Source organism: Medicago sativa, chromosome 2, assembly GCF_051527215.1.
Source record: "Medicago sativa cultivar Bolivia chromosome 2, Bolivia_mono, whole genome shotgun sequence".
NCBI lineage: Eukaryota > Viridiplantae > Streptophyta > Magnoliopsida > Fabales > Fabaceae > Medicago > Medicago sativa.
Genome location: NC_140750.1, coordinates 23,632,515 through 23,650,910, shown reverse-complemented (window position 1 = coordinate 23,650,910; position 18,396 = coordinate 23,632,515). Strand labels below are relative to the sequence as shown.

The 18,396-nt window shown below is 29.5% G+C and overlaps 1 protein-coding gene and 1 long non-coding RNA gene across 2 annotated transcripts; both read left to right on the top strand.

Moving 5' to 3' along the window:
- Positions 1-1,954: 1,954 nt before the first annotated feature.
- LOC146945656 (uncharacterized) lies at positions 1,955-4,195 on the top strand. Its single transcript, XR_015026453.1, has 2 exons — positions 1,955-2,198; positions 3,894-4,195. It is a non-coding gene; the product is annotated as an uncharacterized LOC146945656 (long non-coding RNA).
- A 5,459-nt stretch (positions 4,196-9,654) lies between these two features.
- On the top strand, positions 9,655-17,106 carry LOC146945655 (uncharacterized). The gene is made up of 7 exons (XM_085743962.1): positions 9,655-9,773; positions 10,540-10,610; positions 13,797-13,894; positions 14,674-15,150; positions 15,461-15,610; positions 15,879-16,291; positions 16,415-17,106. The coding sequence occupies exons 2-7, from the start codon at positions 10,600-10,602 to the stop codon at positions 17,027-17,029; spliced, it is 1,764 nt and encodes a 587-aa protein (XP_085600088.1). The 5' UTR covers positions 9,655-9,773; positions 10,540-10,599; the 3' UTR covers positions 17,030-17,106.
- The last annotated feature ends 1,290 nt before the right edge of the window (positions 17,107-18,396 follow it).

Genomic DNA, 18,396 nt, shown 5'->3' with positions numbered 1-18,396 from the left:
TGTAAAGTAAAACCACAATTGAAACAAAGAAAAACAAGATAAAAGAGTAGTAGAAAAGAGGAACAACAACTATACCAAGTCTCGGGCTTGAACTCTTGTTAAAATGATTAGCCAAAAAATGGAGGCATTATATGTTGTGATAGACCTTTGAGAAGAAAGATGATAATATATGATTAAAATTTGCAAAATAATAATAAAGGTTAGTCCACCATTATTTTATTTTTAAAAAAAAAAAGGCTAAAATGGAATTTATATTACCCAATCAATTGTTCTCCCTAATACAAGGTGTACCAGGAAAGAAACAGAGTCACAAACATATGTACAGAGAAAAAAAAACAGTAAAACCGAAACAAGGAAAACAGAGAAAGAAAACATTAACCAATGTCCAACATAGTGAACAGACCAAGCCACCAAGCATGGTAATTGAAGGAGAGATTTGAGATTTTCGCCTTCAACCACACAAAAGAAAGTGACTTAATCTTATTAACTAACTGATGTGTCGAACAAACTTTGCCATTGAATATCATGTTGTTTATTTCTTTCCATATTTCCCACACCGTGCATACCATGTCAAGTGCATAATGGAATGCCGCACCTACCATTATTAAAATAGTTCATTGAAAATTCTAGTAAAAAAAGAACCTTTATACTACAGTTTTTTTAGAACCTTTGTATTATACTTAAAGATCACATTTTACGTCTCCGTGAACATAGCTCAGTTAACAAGGAGATTCATTGTTATATGGAAGGGACAGGATTTGAACCCGGATACCTCACTTATTCACCTTGAAAAATATGAATTCTAGCCACTAAACTACTTGATAAAATAAATAAAAAAAAATCACATTTTACTCTTGATCCAATAAAAAATCTCATTTCTTATGTATAAATTACGAATAAAAATATTATAAAAAATGCCCAGATATCTCAGTCTATATGAGTTGAGAAGCTAAAAGGTTTTTTTATTGGAGGCCAATATTCTATTCCAACTAACAAATTATTTCTCCCCTTCTTTGAAAATAAAATAAAATTTCTCCCTTCGTAAACCAATCACTAGGTTTCTGTAAAAAAGAAAAATATCACTAGCATTTCTCAATAATATAAGAGTGAAAGTCGATGGATGCTGTATTGAAATTGGCAATTTCTTTCAATAGTTTTTTTTTCTTACGTAGAATACGTGCAAAATCTCTGCAATCTTTTCCTTATTTTTTTTTATTATTTTTTTGTATTTTCCTTTTTTATTTTTTTATTTTTTGTATTGTCTAACATTTGAACATTTCAAAATGGCTAAAATTGTAATCGATAAACATAATTAAAAAAAGCCAGAGAAATTCCTTATGAGCAAAATGGAAAATTTCCTAAGTATTTTTAAAAGAATTGTACTACAAACTTGGTAGACCAAATGAAGGGTTTTTTTTTTTTTAAAAAAAAAGAAGAAGTTAAATTAGTCTACTAAAATTGACATCGGATGAGACAAACCTGAGGCCTTAAGATGACCTCACTCTAAGGTCTCAAGCCAACACCACCCGTTATAAAACTGAAGGGTTATTAATAAAAATGAAGGGTAGAACTTGACTTTGTAATAGAGTTCAAAAACAGTTATAAAAATGTCATTTTCATAGCTTTTTTTTTTTTTTTTTTGAGAAAGTCATTTTCATAGCTATTAATAAAAATTTCTCATTCACCAATTTTTTTATGAAGAAAAAAAGAAAAACAAGAAGGGTAACATTGCAATTTAAACACTAATTATTTAAAATCATTTTGACTCAGCTCATGGCATTAAAACCTCAACTAAACTCTGTTACGTGTGGTCTCTAAAATGCTTAAATGAATTTGGCCAAAACTTACCATTGAATTACATGGTACATTACTTTTGTATAATGCAGCAAGCATTCTAGGGTTATAAATACATTGTTATCTACCTCGTTTTGCTTAAACATAAATTTTGTATTAGCATAAAAAAATACAAAATGAGTTCAAAAAATAATGGCATGAGCTATTCGGGAGATCCCCCTACAAATACGAATTCGAATGATGCTAAGAAAAATCAAGTCTCGGACCAGATGAAAAATATGAGCTATTCGAATTCTCAAAAATCTCAAAAATCTAGTTCTCAAAAATCTCGTTCTAAAAACTCTCAGACACTAAGTACTCAAGATGCTATGTCTTATAGCAACTATAAATGATGAGGCCAACAGGTATCACGTATTTGATTTTTCTCTCCAATATATATATATATATATATATATATATATATATATATATATATATATATATTGGAGCTCTGTATAATATACACACGTAAAATTATCTTGAATAATGCACAAATTTATTTTTTTATTATTGAATCATTAAGTTAAGTTTCATCATATATCTCATTCAATCTCATGGTACGATTTATTGATCAAATAGTAAGAAGTAATTTTCTTTTTGAAAGAAGTAAAAACTAACTTATGCATGATGGAATACTTATCTCAATTATTAACCATATAATATTGAACTTATATTTTGGATGTTTTAAATATTTTAAAAAGTTTGAACTTAAAAATATAAAAAATAATGATTTTGAAATGTGTCGCCAAAGAAGTAGCTATATCTAAGTTAGGATTCATGTGTTACTAATAAATTTCATTTGTCTTAACAAATTAACCGCTGTAAATTTACCTCTAAAATAATATTTGATTTTGAATAAACTTAAGATCGTATAAATATTTGATTTTGAATAAACTTATCAAAAAAAAATACTACTGTAAATTTAACTTAGGTTTAAGAACTTATAACTTGTTATATTGAACTCAAATTTTATTTGTTTGCAAAATAATACATTTGTTTTGATTTTAAATTAAACGAAAAAATTGATAGGGTAAAATCAATTCACCCTACTAAATTTTCAAATTTAATTTCTATACAGAAATGATGTAAAAAGTTTTACAGTTAAGTAAATCACAAACTAATCATAAGTGTGACTTTAGAAAATTATGATTAAAGTTAAAATGATTTTAACAAATTGAGGATTATGATTTGATAATACAAAAATCATTTACATTGACAATATATCTTACTATTTTTTTTTTGAAGGACAATATATCTTACTTGAATCTAGTTGTTTACATAGATTCCATGTGGTTTCCAAGCATTAATATCAAGTATTTGTAGGAGTTAAATGAATTAGACATCAGACCTATGTTTTTTAATGTTAACCCAATAGATTATCTAAAAAATCATTTTTGATATTTTAGTGCTTGCTCGTTATAAAAAGTGATTTTGATATAAATGATTTAGTTTTTTTTTTTTTAAAATAAAAGTGTCAATTTGTGTTTGTTTAAAATTGTAAAATGAGATTTTGTATTTCTCACCTTTTGATTCAAAATTATTTTTAAAAAATTAAATAAAATAGTTTTGTAACAAAATAGTAAAATAAAAAATATACACACAACTTGAAGATCATAAATATATATATATATATATATATATATATATATATATATATATATATATTTTCATTAATTTTAAAGAAACGGCCTAAACTTGATAGGTTTTTTTTTTCTGTGATGGTCAGGGTTTAAACCCCGAACCTTGCATATATTATGCATTGTCCCTACCAACTGAGCTAAGCTCACGAGGAAAAACTTGATTGGTTTAATCAAAAAAGTAATCATATGTTCACCGACCCAGCTATAATTTTTATTTCTTTAAAAATCTGAGAAACCTAATGAAAATACAAAGACTCAACTATACATTTTTTTTTATTATTAGTTCAAGTATTCATAATGTATTTTCGTTTAAAAAATTAATTAAAAGTTCTCAACTAATTTTAGGATTGTCTAATTATTTAATTATTAAACCTTTATATTTAGCATTGAGCTATTCATAATTTTTTTTAAAAATTGCAGGATCGTTCGCTTGTGGAAATTTCACATGGGATGAAAATTTACATAAGCAGCAAATTCTATTGGTTTTTAAGATTCACTGTTTGTTTGTTTATTTGTTTGTTGTATTATGATATTAATTCAGGTTGTTAGTTAGTTTGTTTGTTAATAAGAGTTAGTTTTCTATTTTTCAGTTTGTCACAACTATTGTGGGTGTATAAATAAGACTCAATGTATTGATCAAAGTGTGTATGGGTGTATAAATAAGACTCAATGTATTGATCAAAGTGTGTATTTTAATAAAATTTGAGAAATCATTTGGTCCATTTTCTATGTCCTAAACCAATTTCATTCTATAATCCTCTCTTTTGTGAGTGATAGCAGAATCAATGTGTGATTCATACAAGTGAGAGCTTGTTCTAGAGAATTGGTATTAGTGAGCAAGGCTTCTTTCATGGGAACATTCTCTTTGATGCGATCATGGCTTCATCAAGTACCCATTTTCCTGCAAATCTTTCAATTCTTAAGGGGAAGGAAGAGAGAAGGATTAGAAGCTGTTTGGTAGTGGTTATTATTATTATTACTAGGGAAATGTTAATTAGTGTCCTCGGGGTACTGGTTAAAGACTTTAAATAGTAATTTTTTTACAAAAAGTTTGTGTAATAAAGTGTATTGAAAATTGAAAACTTTAACATTTTAAAAAAATAGTTACTTAATTTAAAATGCTTAAAGAGTGCCTCGAGAACACTCATAACAAGACCCTTATTATCATTATATAAAACCTAAATTTATTAGTTTGATATGTTCCCAAGACTTGTTGGTTTCACATATTTGTAAGAATTGTTAATTTGATAATATAATTTAAATTTTCTTTTATTTTGCTATAAATATTGTGTGGTGCGTATAAAAAACAGTGTAAAATTTTTGTCATTAATTTTTTTTTAATTTAGACAAAATATTATTTGTAAAAAAAAAAAGAAGGAGACTTTTAGCAACGGACATCTGGTCTTTTACCAACGCATTACATGGTGCTAAAGTTACTAAATGGCCATGGGTGTAAAAAAGCGTTGCTATAGCTTCAAAAAAATTCCAACAGCCTAATTTTCCGATCATATAGGCTATTGTAGACGGCAACAAGTGTCCGTTGGTATAGGTTTTATGATCTATACCAACGGTTTTTGGACATTTACCGATTTTTGCTGTTGTTGTATGGCAAATTTCTTGCGGTTAAAGATATGTTTCTACACTTTTGTACATGGATAGGTAGATTAAATTTTTTATTAGGGGCTATTCAATCCATGATAACCGTGTGTATAAATTTCGGTGATATAAATTTTTTTCTTTCTCACTCCTCGCAAATGTCTTGACTATTTATTATAGTTTCTATAGTCTGATAAGGGACTCAAGTTACTCAAATTTAGATTGACAAAATACTTTAGCCCCTGTGAAGCCCGGATACGAGATACGATACGAATACGATACTGCACCGATACGTCAATACGGAATTTTTTAAAAAATTAAGATACGATACGGCTGGGATACGTTAATAAAAAAATTATATAATTAAATGTACAATATAATTATAACCATTTTTTTAAATATGCAAATATATTAACAAACAAAAGAAACCAGTCATAAGCTCGTAGCACATCAACATAAATACAAATAATGTTGACAATTAAAAGAGTGATGATTAGTCAATTACATACACAATATGTCTTAAAAAGAGCACATCAGTTTTATACTATATCCAAAAGAAACATTGTAATTGTTATGCTATATCGATCCAAAAAATAACACATCAGTACTCAAGAGTTAAGTTATTTTAGCTAACATTAATTGGGAAGTATCGGGGCAGATATCGGAGCAGAATAATTATCGGATACTCTCATGATACGTATCGGAAAGTATCGGATAATTATTTTTAAAAAAATAAAATTTCATCTTCGGATACTCTCCTGATAAGTATCGGGAAGTATCAGGCAGGTATCGGTGCATGATACGCAGGGGATACGATACGTCATCCATTTTGAAGTATCGGGGCTTCACAATTTAGCCCTATTTATTTTCAAATTTCTTTTCATTCTAAATATTGACCAAGCAAGACTTACTATTATACAATAAAACTATATAAAAGAAGATGTTTCTATTTACTATAAAAAAAAAATGAAGATAATTAACCTTAAATGCTCTATAAAAAATTGGTAATGATGTGTCCATGTAAGTAGGAAGGAATATTTGTCATTAAGAATCATATTCTTGAGGCCGACGAGAAAAAGTTTTTCAATGATTAAAACAAATTTATTATTATGTACCAAAAAAAAAAACAAATTTATTAAGGGCCTTCAAAAAAAGTAGGTCCTATTAACATTGTCACCACATAAATAAAGGTAATAAAAAATTCATATGATTTCAAATTCTAAAGACTTCAGACCAGGATAGGAAACTTCCGTTCTCTTTTATTCTTTTTTTTTTTTTTTAACCTTAGAATTTTATGGAAAAGGTTCTTCTATTCGAAGGTAATTTTTTTTTAAAAAAAGAAGCTAAAATGGAATATATTAGAAAAACATTTGGTATCCCAACACAAGAAGTGCCAAAAGAATCGGGTAAAAGAGTAAAGTTACATCAAATAACCAAAGGTCAAGCCGATAACCCAAAATTAAGAAAAATAAAAATCGTTACAAAAGGACTCCTAAACAAGAAAATGGATTAAGCCACCACATATGATAATCGAAAGCAAAATTTGTGCGATTTGCTTTCAACTACCAGTAGCATTGCAACTTAATTTTATCGATGAGATTCTGTAACAAATCCTCCTGATGCTGAAAGACGCGAACATTTCTTTCGCGCCAAATGCCTCATGCACATGAAACCCAAATTAAATGAAGAGCTGTGCGGATACTTCTTGAAAAACCACCTAAATTTCCAATTTGAGATAAATGATCTGAAACTCGAGCAGGATGAACTGTGGTAAAACCAAGCTGGGTAGAAATACCATACCAAATTCTTTTTAAAAAATCGCAAGATAAAAAGAGGTGATCAATATCCTCATGTTTACCACAACCCTCCACACAAAGATGCACGTTAGGATGAAGAATTTGCCGTCTGATTAAATTGTCCATTGTAGAAATATGATAGTGAAGTAGACACTTAAACAAAGAAATTGATCTTAAGGGGAACCTCCTTGTTCCGCACAATGGTATAGTAAGCATCTGGGGAGTTAACATCCGTTGTAAGCAAATAATATTTATCTGGGAAGGTAAATAAAATCTGAATAATATTTTTTTTTATTAAGAATTGTATTAGGATTTCTTTCTTTTTTTTTTTTTTTGAGCAAGTATAAGATTCTTTTGACCTATTCATTTTAGACTAAATTAATTAATTACTTTTTTTAACAAACCAAAATGAAATATATTAACAATAAAGAGCATTCATAGCACAAGATATATTAAAGAAGATCAATAGAGTCATTCAAAAGGAGTATAGTCGAACCAATAGATGATAAGAGGAAAGAGAGTTATTAACCAATGCCAAAACATGAGAACGATCTAAGCCATCGATCAACCATAAAAACCAAAAGCTAAATTGATGTATTTTATCTTCAGCCACCAGTAAGATAGAAACTTAACTTTATCCATTAGATTATGAATAAAGTCCTCCTTTTGGTTAAAAATCATATTATTACGCTCTTTCCAAATTACCCAAACACAAGAAAACCAAATAGCATACATAAGAGATCGCCACATTTTAGAACCTCTTAATAAAAAAAAACTGCATAAAATAGTCAACAACACTTGAAGGATCAACCGAAGAGAATTCAATCCAATGCCGAACATGTTGCCAAAAATTGTTGAAGAAATTACAGTTCAAGAACAAGTGATAAGTCGATTATGTAACATCACACCTACTCACACAAAGTTGAGAGTCTTGATTAGGCATGCATCGTCTAAATACGTTATCCTTGGTGGGAAGCCAATTTCTGAGCAAATGTCAAGCAAACACAGATACCTTAAAAAGAATGTCATTATGACAAATAAGATCCGAAATGGGTGAATGAGAAACCAAATTGACTAGTAACTGATAAGCTCCTCAGACAGAATAGCAAATAACCGGATCTAAATTCCATTTCTAAAGATCACCACAGTTAACATGAAAAGTAACATTGTTAAGTAAAGCCCTGCACTCCTCTAACAACCCCTCCTCCCACACAAACAACCTACGCATCTAACCTGAACCGGTCCTTAAGGGGAACACCCTCTAACCACAGGTCTGATAAAAAATAAGTATCACTCCCACCACCCACCACCCTCCTTAAAGTCTCTTTCAGACCTTCTTCTTTCCCGAACCGAATATCAAAATAATTAATTACTTGAGTATCATCGGTTGATTAAATAAAAATATGTATGGTAAAAACTATAAGGTTCACATTTAATTTTCAAATTTGAAATAATAACTTAATTTTTTAGATTAAAAAAAGATTGATTTTTTTTTTAAAATAAATATTTTATAATAGAGAGACACTGTTGATTGTCATTCTTTAATTTAAAAAACGAAATTGATATCTTTCAATTTTAATTAAACAATTGTTATTTGATCAGATTTATTTATCTTCAAGTTCAACACTACTAATTAAAACCTCTTTTGTCTCTCTCAAAAAAAAAAAATACCTATTTTCTCTAGATAGCGGCTCTGTTTGGTAAGCCCACCAAATGAGCTTATAGCTTATAAGCTCGTTTGACAAAATAAGCTCTGTTTGGTAACATTTTTTTACAACGAGCTTATAGCTTATTTCACGAATTTCCACGAGCTTATAAGCTATTTTTCAGAAGCTATTCCAAGTAGCGTTTGAGCTTATAGCTTATAGCTTATTATCATTTATTCCATTTTTACCCTTATTATTTTAACTAAAATCCATATTTACCCTTTATAATTTATTATACTTGAAAACTAATAATATAACGTTATTGTGCGACGTATTTTTTATACTACAAAGTATGCATGCTTTTATTTAGCACTCTTTCAATGTATTACAATGCAAATGACACCATTTCGTTTCATGTAATGACACATGCAATTTTTTATATTTCCCAACTAATAAAAAAAAGTTTAATTTTCCTGGGTATATATTGACTACCAATTTTTTTTTTTTTTTGTGTTATTCTTTTAACACTTTTTTCTTCTAATCTTATCGATGATTATTTTTAACTTTGTTTATAGGATAAAATTTTATACTTTAATCATTCATAAAGTATAAAAATTGAATGAAATAAACTTAAAATAATTTCTTAATGAAAAATATATCTTGATTATATTAATAAATTTAAATGACTAAACATCTTAAATATTAATTGGTATAGATTGTATTATAAACTCTTAAAAACATTATTATGAATAAAACATGTCCTTTTATGTCAATTTACAACTATCAGCTAGTTGAACCGCTAATTTTACCAAACACTTTAATTAGCTTATCAGCTATAAGCTATCAGCTAAAAGCTATCAGCTAGCTTATCAGCTAAAAGCTATCAGCTAGCTTATAAGCTATCCGCTATTTTTACCAAACAGAGCCGGCATATCATAACCGCGACCACCACAAACGAAATTGTTATTTTGCAAATTCCTACTATTGTGAGGATCAAAATATTGTTGTACGGAACATAACTGTTCACTTTTGTAAACATATCATGGTCATATAATAATTTAAAAATTGACTATTGACTTGAAAAGCTTACCAAAAGTCCTCTCTCTTTCCTGTACATAGTCACCCATTATTTCACTTGGACTCAATGACTCATATCTTCACAAAGCAAAGACTTCACAGCAAGAATGAATTTGGCTAATTATAAGCATAGCCAATCAATCCCCCTGCTGCAAGGAAAGTTACTGAACTAATTTTATGCTCAGGTAATCAAATTTATTGCTTTCTTGCTTCTCTAACTCTTACTTCAGTTCTTCTTTTCTCTATTTATTGTATTGATTGTTCTTGTTTTGTTAAGAATCTTGTTGGAGGTGGAGCAAAGTAAAGGGATCTTCTATTTTTAATAATAATAAGAATATATATTTGAAAAAACATTAATTTTTATTTAATTGCAAAGCTTTTCCAGTAATCTAGCTAATATATAGTTTCTCTGCTGGCAAAAAAGATGTTTCTAAACTAATCTTGAAATTCAGTTAAAATGCTTGTATTGTATTTTCAAGAAAAGTAGAAAGAAAAACTTTATGCTGAAAATAGAGGAATAACAAGAGTTATGAAGACCACTTAGGAAGAAATCTAGCTGCTTTCAGACACAAATAGATCTTATCCATATTTAGTAGGAATTTATGTTATGAATGATTGGTTTCAGGTTTTCTATTTTTTATTTTCTTTTTCTTCATTTTTTTGGGTAGATTTTTTACTTTTAATTGTAAACTCCAAACCATTAAAAAAATATATTATATTCCTTTTTTGGCAGAGTTTTTTTTTTGAAAAATAAAGAACAACAATTATTTTAAACTAAAAAATAAAAAATAATATTTTTTAACAAATGTCCCTGTTAACCTAACCCTTTCTCAAAAGCACGTGATTGAATATTTATATGGATCTAATTGGTCTAAGTCTGAAGATTCCATAATGATAAGTCACAACTAACCATTTGGTGGACTCTTATTTATGCATTACATTACATTACAGATGAAGGGTTAATTGGAGTGGACCACTTTTGGTTGAGACTCAAGGCAGTGCAGATTTAAAATGATTACTATGTAAGTATGCGAATTATTGGAGTATATACTACCACTGCAGAATTTACTTTTAGACCATTTTCATTATCTTTTATAACACTGGTCATTTATTTTACTACTTTAATATTATTTTTGTCCAAAAAATATACTATACAAATACAACTATTGTGCTCTCACGCCAACAAAGTCACCCACCGGTCACCACCACCACCACTATCCTCATGAGTCACTAAAGTCTAAAATATTTTTACTATGCTCAAGTTATTGTACGGATGTTTTGGTGTTTTTCTCACCAACTTTTTAGCTCTACTTGTGACACTTGTTTCGAATAAAATAAAAATTATATTTATTTTTTAAATAGAAGAGAATTGTTTATATTTGATGGGTCTATTTGATGGTCAACATATGATGGAATATAAATATCGTTTTTAATTTCATATAAATATATTTATTTCATATAAATATCCATCATAACTTATCATGAAATATAAATATCGTTTTTAATTTCATATAAATATATTTAAACTTCATATTAAACTTCATATTAACTGATTTACCATAAATATATTTATGGTTTTTAATTTCATATAAATATCGTTTTCATCATAACTGATTTAATATAATTTATATGAAAATGATATTATTTTTAAAGCTATTTTTAGTATTTATATTTTGTTAAAATTTTCGTAGAAAAATTCAAAAGCAAATTTTATCGTTTTGAAGAAGTCTACAAAATTTACTTGTCATTTAATTTTCCTCGAATTCTAAGTTCATTTGAAATTAAACGGACTTTGAATTTGATCCTCCACAATATTGTAGTTTGTAGTAATAATTTTTATTTTAAAAAAATTATACGAAAAATGGATATTTATAGTCTTGAAATAGTCTCTATGAAATTGAAATGGAGACAAAAAGAGAAGTTCTTTTTTAGGGATTAAATCTGAAATTTTATTATAAGAATTAAGAATATATTTCACTCTGATAATTTAACCTAATTTTATGATAGCTAGTAATGTCATTTTGAAAATATTCATAAATAGATATGTTTTGTTTTTTTTAAGGGAGTTATGTTTTATTGTTAAACGATTCTCCCTCTCAAATGAAATGGGTCACTTTTGAGAATACAAGTAATTATTATAAGATAATGAAAATTAATTCAATTACCCCTTAAAAAATTTGCAATTAATCAAATATGGTAATAAGTGATGGGTAGATTTTTAACTTAAATGGAAATAGGGGACAGTAATTTGTAAGATTCCATAAAACCTGGGATAAATAAGATGATGTTCATCTCATGCTTATTAAACTTGATTAACTACCTGAAAAATTTGATTTTTTTTTAAAGATATTGGAAAAAATTGATATTATTTGTTGGGGCTTTCTACGTTGCTGTCAGAAAACTGACATTTTTAGAAAAGTTATTTTGTTTTACCAATAGTTTAACTGTTGATGTCATGCCAGATAGTGTTCTTTTGGTGGACCATTCTAAGACTAAACTTTACATTATTACAAATCAGTCCTCATACAAAATATTAAGGAGAATTTCAATCTTAGTGCACAAATAGGAATCTATGTGTTGAAGGCGAAAAGCAGTATGGAGGAGGATGTGATGATTTTTTAGAATTTTTCATTATTCTCTTTGTTTTCTGAGGAAATTGAAGAACATTAGTTTATAAAGATTTAATTTTTAGGATTTCTAAGAAAAGAGGAGTTTTGTGAATTGAAGGATTGGAACCTTGTGAAAATCGGTTTATAATTGTTCAATTTTAGGTGTATAATATCACATGTTTTTTAAATTTTTTCATTGTTTCTTTCCCCATAAATTGTAGAATTGGAACCTTGAGAAAAATCGGTATACAAATGTTTAATTTGTTAGGCTTTTCAAGGAAAGGATCATTTTGTTAATTAAATTGAGATATAATATAATTTGAGGATTAACTTCATTAGAAAAGTCATTCTCATGACTTCACCATGGAATTTTCCTTATTCCTGTTGTTTTTGGATTTCCAAACTGTTGTATTTGGATTTCCAAATTCTATTATCTATCGAAGTTGTTACTAGGTTAAGTCACGACCAGGTCGCTCTCTTTAAGACATTTCGTGGCACTGCCCAAAATTGTGCAAGACAGACTATCAACCAAGCCGCCTCCAGGATAAAACAAGCTCAGCTACAACTGTGCGGTTAACTACTGCATTGTAGAAAACCGTTCGAGAATTACACCTTCAATATGGTACTAAAACCACTCTTTTAACACTGAAACCACTTTAATATGGCACTGTTACCACTCTATTATGGTGCTGAGACAACTCAAATATGATGTTACCACCATTCTAATTATTAACTTCTCCAACTATGATACTATGATCACTAAAATATGGTTTTACACCATTCTAACGTCTAACTTCTTCAAGAGTCGAAGAAGAATATATTAAGATCATTCATAATTTTGAAGGGACATTATACCGAAAAGGGACTATGATCTTAAATTATTATTTATTCCGAAGGACATAAAAATATTGAAGGGACTATGAACTTAAGACCATTCTTAATTCCGAAGAGACATTAAACCGAAAAGGGACTATGGTCTTAAGAACACCCTTAATTTCGAAGGGACAGAAAAAGGAGATGAAGAGAAGAAAGACTCGTCAACATAAGTCAAGAAAGGGAGAAGAGAGAAAGAGTTCCCGACAACTCAATGAAACTCATTGGTGTGTTTTTTGAACCGAGTGGAGTCCTCTATTTATATAGAGATTCTGTAACTGTTTTAGCAAAAGTTGCGACAACAACTACTCTAATGAATAAGATTAAAATGGAGTTTATCCATTAATCAGTTCAACAACACTTGTGGATAGGATCAAAAGAAACAAATCCACAAAAGTGGAGGAAACAAACTATTGGATTTGAATGAAGGAAATATAAGAAATATAATTAAATTTTTATTCTTATCACAACCACCATAAGTTAAATTTATGGGAAGTGATATTCTCGAATAAAAATAAGAATTACTATTATTTTTATCATTATCATATATTTAAAATTAAATACCGCAATTTAAACATTACTAATGTGTGAGTTCTATTTTATGTGGGACCCCCACACTCTATTTTTTCAATTCAGACAACATTAGATCAAAGTATAATTACTTGGTGTTTAATCTTTAAATTTATTTTCCAACATCGCACTAATGTTCCAACAATTCCTTTGCAGAGAAATGGCTTTAGAGGACACCAAATCTAGCCAGCAACCATTGCAGAGAGTTGCTTCAGCTCAGTTTAGAAGGCCTCTCCTCCACTTAGTTTCTACTAGTAAGCTTCTGTCCCGTTTTATAATCTAGCCAAATATTTTCTCATAAAGAGGGTAATTTATTGGGTCGAAAAAAAATCCCGAAGATATTAAATATCATTACAGTGTTTTGCTATCTAAGTTGTACTTAGAAGACCTTTTAATCTAAATACAACTATTAAAATTTGAAATACAGTTACATTGAAAATTTGTTAATATTATTGCGTTATAAGTGACTCTATGGAATATGCTAGGAAACTCAAAATTGTATGGTATAAGCATCTTAGATTTTGAATTTAATTTAACCTCACAAAATCATCTATAGTATGATTTTTGACATAAGAGATTTTCTTAAATATAGTCTACTAAGAGATATTGAACCTCACCAATTTAGTATGTAGAAAATAAGGGTGAGCCAACAATCGATATAATTAGATGGATTCTAAGTTCTAACATCTTAGATTTCCTGTGAGTACTTTTCAAAATTTCTATAAGATATTTCCTCTTATTTTTCTTTTAAAAGTCTACCGGTGAAATTCACACATTCTAAGTGATGAGAAGCGAGAAATTGCGTATTCGAACCTGTGTCTAAAATCTAAATATATCGAATATTTATGCAGCCTTTTACCATTTGAGTCGTACTTATAAAATAAAACAAAATTTCTCTAATATAAATAGATCACTATATTTGTTTTTGATCAATAATAGATCATTAAATTTTGACATCTTAAAATGAGTTTTCATATCAATTGCAGAGATATTGAAGCGAGTTAATTAATCCCTCAAAACAATTTCATTGCAGAGGAACATAAAGAAAGATACCTAACCCACTGTGTTCCCCTTCACAAAGCAGCACTAAAAGGTGATTGGAAAGAAGGTAAAAAAATAATAGAACAAGACCAAACATTGCTGATTTCTGCCATAACAAATGGCTGGGCAACCGCACTCCATATTGCAGCGGGAGCAAATCATGTTCACTTTGTTGAGGAATTGGTGAAACTAATGCACCGTGAGCATTTGGAATTGCAAGATGAATTGGGAAACACTGCTTTGTGTTTTGCTGCAGCAGTTGGAAATGTTCAACTTGCTGAGATAATGGTGAAAAAGAATGAAGTGTTACCATCAATTAGGGGTGGACAAGGTGTTACTCCTCTTTACTTGGCTGCTTTACAAGCAAACAGTGAGATGGCATGGTATTTGTTTCCTAAATGTAAAGAAATACTCGAGGAAAACGATTGGAGTATCGTGTTCCTCACTTGTATAAACTCGGGACTTTATGGTAAGTTTGCACGACCACTAGTTCTTGAAATGCAACTAACAAAACATTAGAAATTTGACTTGTAAATTTAAAATAATTGAAAGTTGAAACTTCAAGTTTTTAGCATATTAATACTTTTGTGACAATTAATGATACTAAATTGAAACTTCAAATTCATTTAAGTAGTTACACATGAATTCAATGATGTGTTGTCACATCATTGCTAAAAATCTTTACTTATAAATAAAAGTGAAGAGAGTAATTATATTTGCATATATATTCGAGAGAGAGTATAAATATTATCCAACATAATTTGGATATTATGGTGCAGATTTAGCTCTACAGATGTTAACAGAAAAAGACGCACTTGCTTTTGCTCGCGGAGGTGATAGCAATGAGACGGGTTTACATCTATTGGCTCGAAAACATTCGGTTTGTGGTTGTCAAAGTCTTGGGCATCGAAAAAATCTCCTGCATTTATGTAAGTTCACATGTACTCACTTTTTTGACTAAACATATTCTCCATCTGTTTTAAAGTGAGGTATCGTTTAAGATTTTTCCACACAAATTAAGAAATATAATGATGTTTTCAAAAGACAAATCGAGTATAGTAGTGTACACATTTAATGAGTACTAATTAATAACCTAATAGATTGAGAGATGAGATTATTTATTTTGCATTGATCTTTGATTCAATTCTACTAATTTAACATCTTATTCAATTCATGTAATATTAATTAAACATTCAGGTATGAGAGATTCTCCAATGCTTAAGCTTATACGACGCATCTGGGAAAAGTTTCTTACCCTAGATGACTCAGAGATGATGGAAGTCATGAGAGCACCGTCTCAAGTAACGATTATCGCTGCAGAAGTTGGAAATTTTGAGTTTCTATCTGTCATTATGAGCACTTATCCTAATTTGTTATGGGAACTCAGTAACAAGGGTCAGAGCATAATTCACATTGCTGTTTTCAACCGCCATGCTAGTATCTTCAATTTGATACATGAAATAAGGTCTTTGAAAGATTGCATAAATGGTTTTCTGGATGATGGCGAGAATAATTTATTGCATTCTGCAGCAATGTTAGCACCGCCTGATCGACTGAATATAGTCTCTGGAGCAGCTTTACAAATGATGCTCGAATTATCATGGTTTGAGGTATATACAGTATACATATATATATGTTTTTCTATCTCATATAAAAAAATACAAATCATATGATAGATTTCATGAAGTAATAAGTTTACATACAGAATATTACATATGTCATTGATTTGGCAGGAGGTGAAAAAGAACATGCAACCACATATGGTAGAAATGAAAAATTCTGAAGGATTGACACCTCGCGAACTATTTACGAAAGAACATGCAGAATTGCTTCAAAAAGGAGAATCATGGATGAAGCAAACAGCGAATTCTTGTATGGTTGTTTCGACTCTCATAGCTACAGGAGTATTTTCAGCTGCATTTAGCTTACCAGGTGGAAACAACGATAACACAAAATCTCCTAATTATTTAGATAAACCAGCATTCCTCGTATTTGCTTTATCCGACTCCATGGCACTTATCTCGTCTTCAACTTCAATCTTGATCTTTCTATCCATCCTTATCTCGCGATACGCGGAGCAAGATTTTCTCAAGTCATTGCCTTTGAAGTTGATATCTGGACTGGTGGCATTGTTTGTCTCTATAATCAGCATGATGATAGCATTTAGTAGTGCTTTCTACATAACATATTATCATGGTTTGAAATGGGTTCCTAATTTTATTTCTGTTCTTGCATTTTTACCGATACCGTTGTTTATATGTCTACAGTTTTCTCTGTGGTCTGATATCGTGTATTCTGCCTACATTTGTAGTTCTTTATTCAGGCCAAGTAAACGTATGATTCGCTAGAAGAATCAAGTTTGTGTCAAACAATAAATTTTATTGTTATTATGGATGAATGTATTATGTGTCTAATTGTTTTTAAATCTAAGGCATTGTGCCTATTTTATGGTAGCGTTAATGAAAAAGAGCAACAATTTATAAGAAAATTGTAGTTGTTTGTATGGTATAAATATCCACTTTTAACCAAGTGATTGAATTTAATGGGTCAATGAACTCCATCAAAAGATAAATCGTTCAGGAAAACCTGAGTTCTGTGTGGAACAATTATTGATGAGACTTTATCTACCTCAGGGTCGAACTCCGGATTACTTAGACACTAAAAAAATAAATATCTACTTTTGAAATTTCATTTTACACTATCAGTAGTTATAAAATTGATGTCGAAAGTATGACATAGAGAATATGCATTTTTAAAATGTGATATAACAATGGTTTTGCACTATTGGTAATGAAAATCTTTTTTCCATATGACGGAGAGAATAATTTTAAAATAGTAGACAAAATCATAACAAAAGTCAGAGTCAATGTTGCGGGTGAAGAAATCCAATCCAATTCCGTCAGTCAATGTCCTTGGTTTAGACGGATCGTTGGTTGGTGCAGGTGGGTTGGAACGGTTTTAGTGTGAGAATTAGACGCAAAATCATAACAAACGATTATAAAGAAAAACAAACTTTTCCACCATTTCCACACAGAACAGAAGAACCAAATCTTAAAAGAAAAAAAATCAAAATCCTTTCAAACTAAGATGAACAATGAGTATTTCTTAACCACATAGGTTGTCAATCTTTGGAAAAGAAGATTCTTAGAGCAAATTTGTACTGGCCAACAATAATCTGAACAAGTTCAACATCCAGAAGAATAAAAAGGAATCAAATTACGCTAAATCGAAGCAATGCTACCCTACCTTGTGTTTGGTGTTCGAAAAGGCATGTGATGCTTTTGAGCAAAAATTCTTTAAGAATCACACAATGTTGAATTTTCAGATTCTAGGGGGTGAGAGAGAAGTTTTTGTGGAAAACCTAACTGTTGGAATTTTATGATTTTGCATTATATATAGGAAAGTTTCAAATTATATAATCCGAAATAGCGTTCGGATTATATATAGGAAAATTTCAAATTATATAATACGAAATAGCCGAACAAAAGGTAATTTTAACGGAAAAAATAGGACACGCGTATGGTAAAAAAAAGTGATAGTCAGATATAAATCATCCCTAAACTGACACACATCATAGGGTGAATTTACAATTGGCAAATTGTTGAGTGCTTGGAATTGCAATAGCTGCACCAAAAGAAAATTGAAAAACATTGAGAGCAGCACATAATGAAGGAAAAGAGAAACTATTGGTGGAAGTGTGTTCATGAAACGTTCT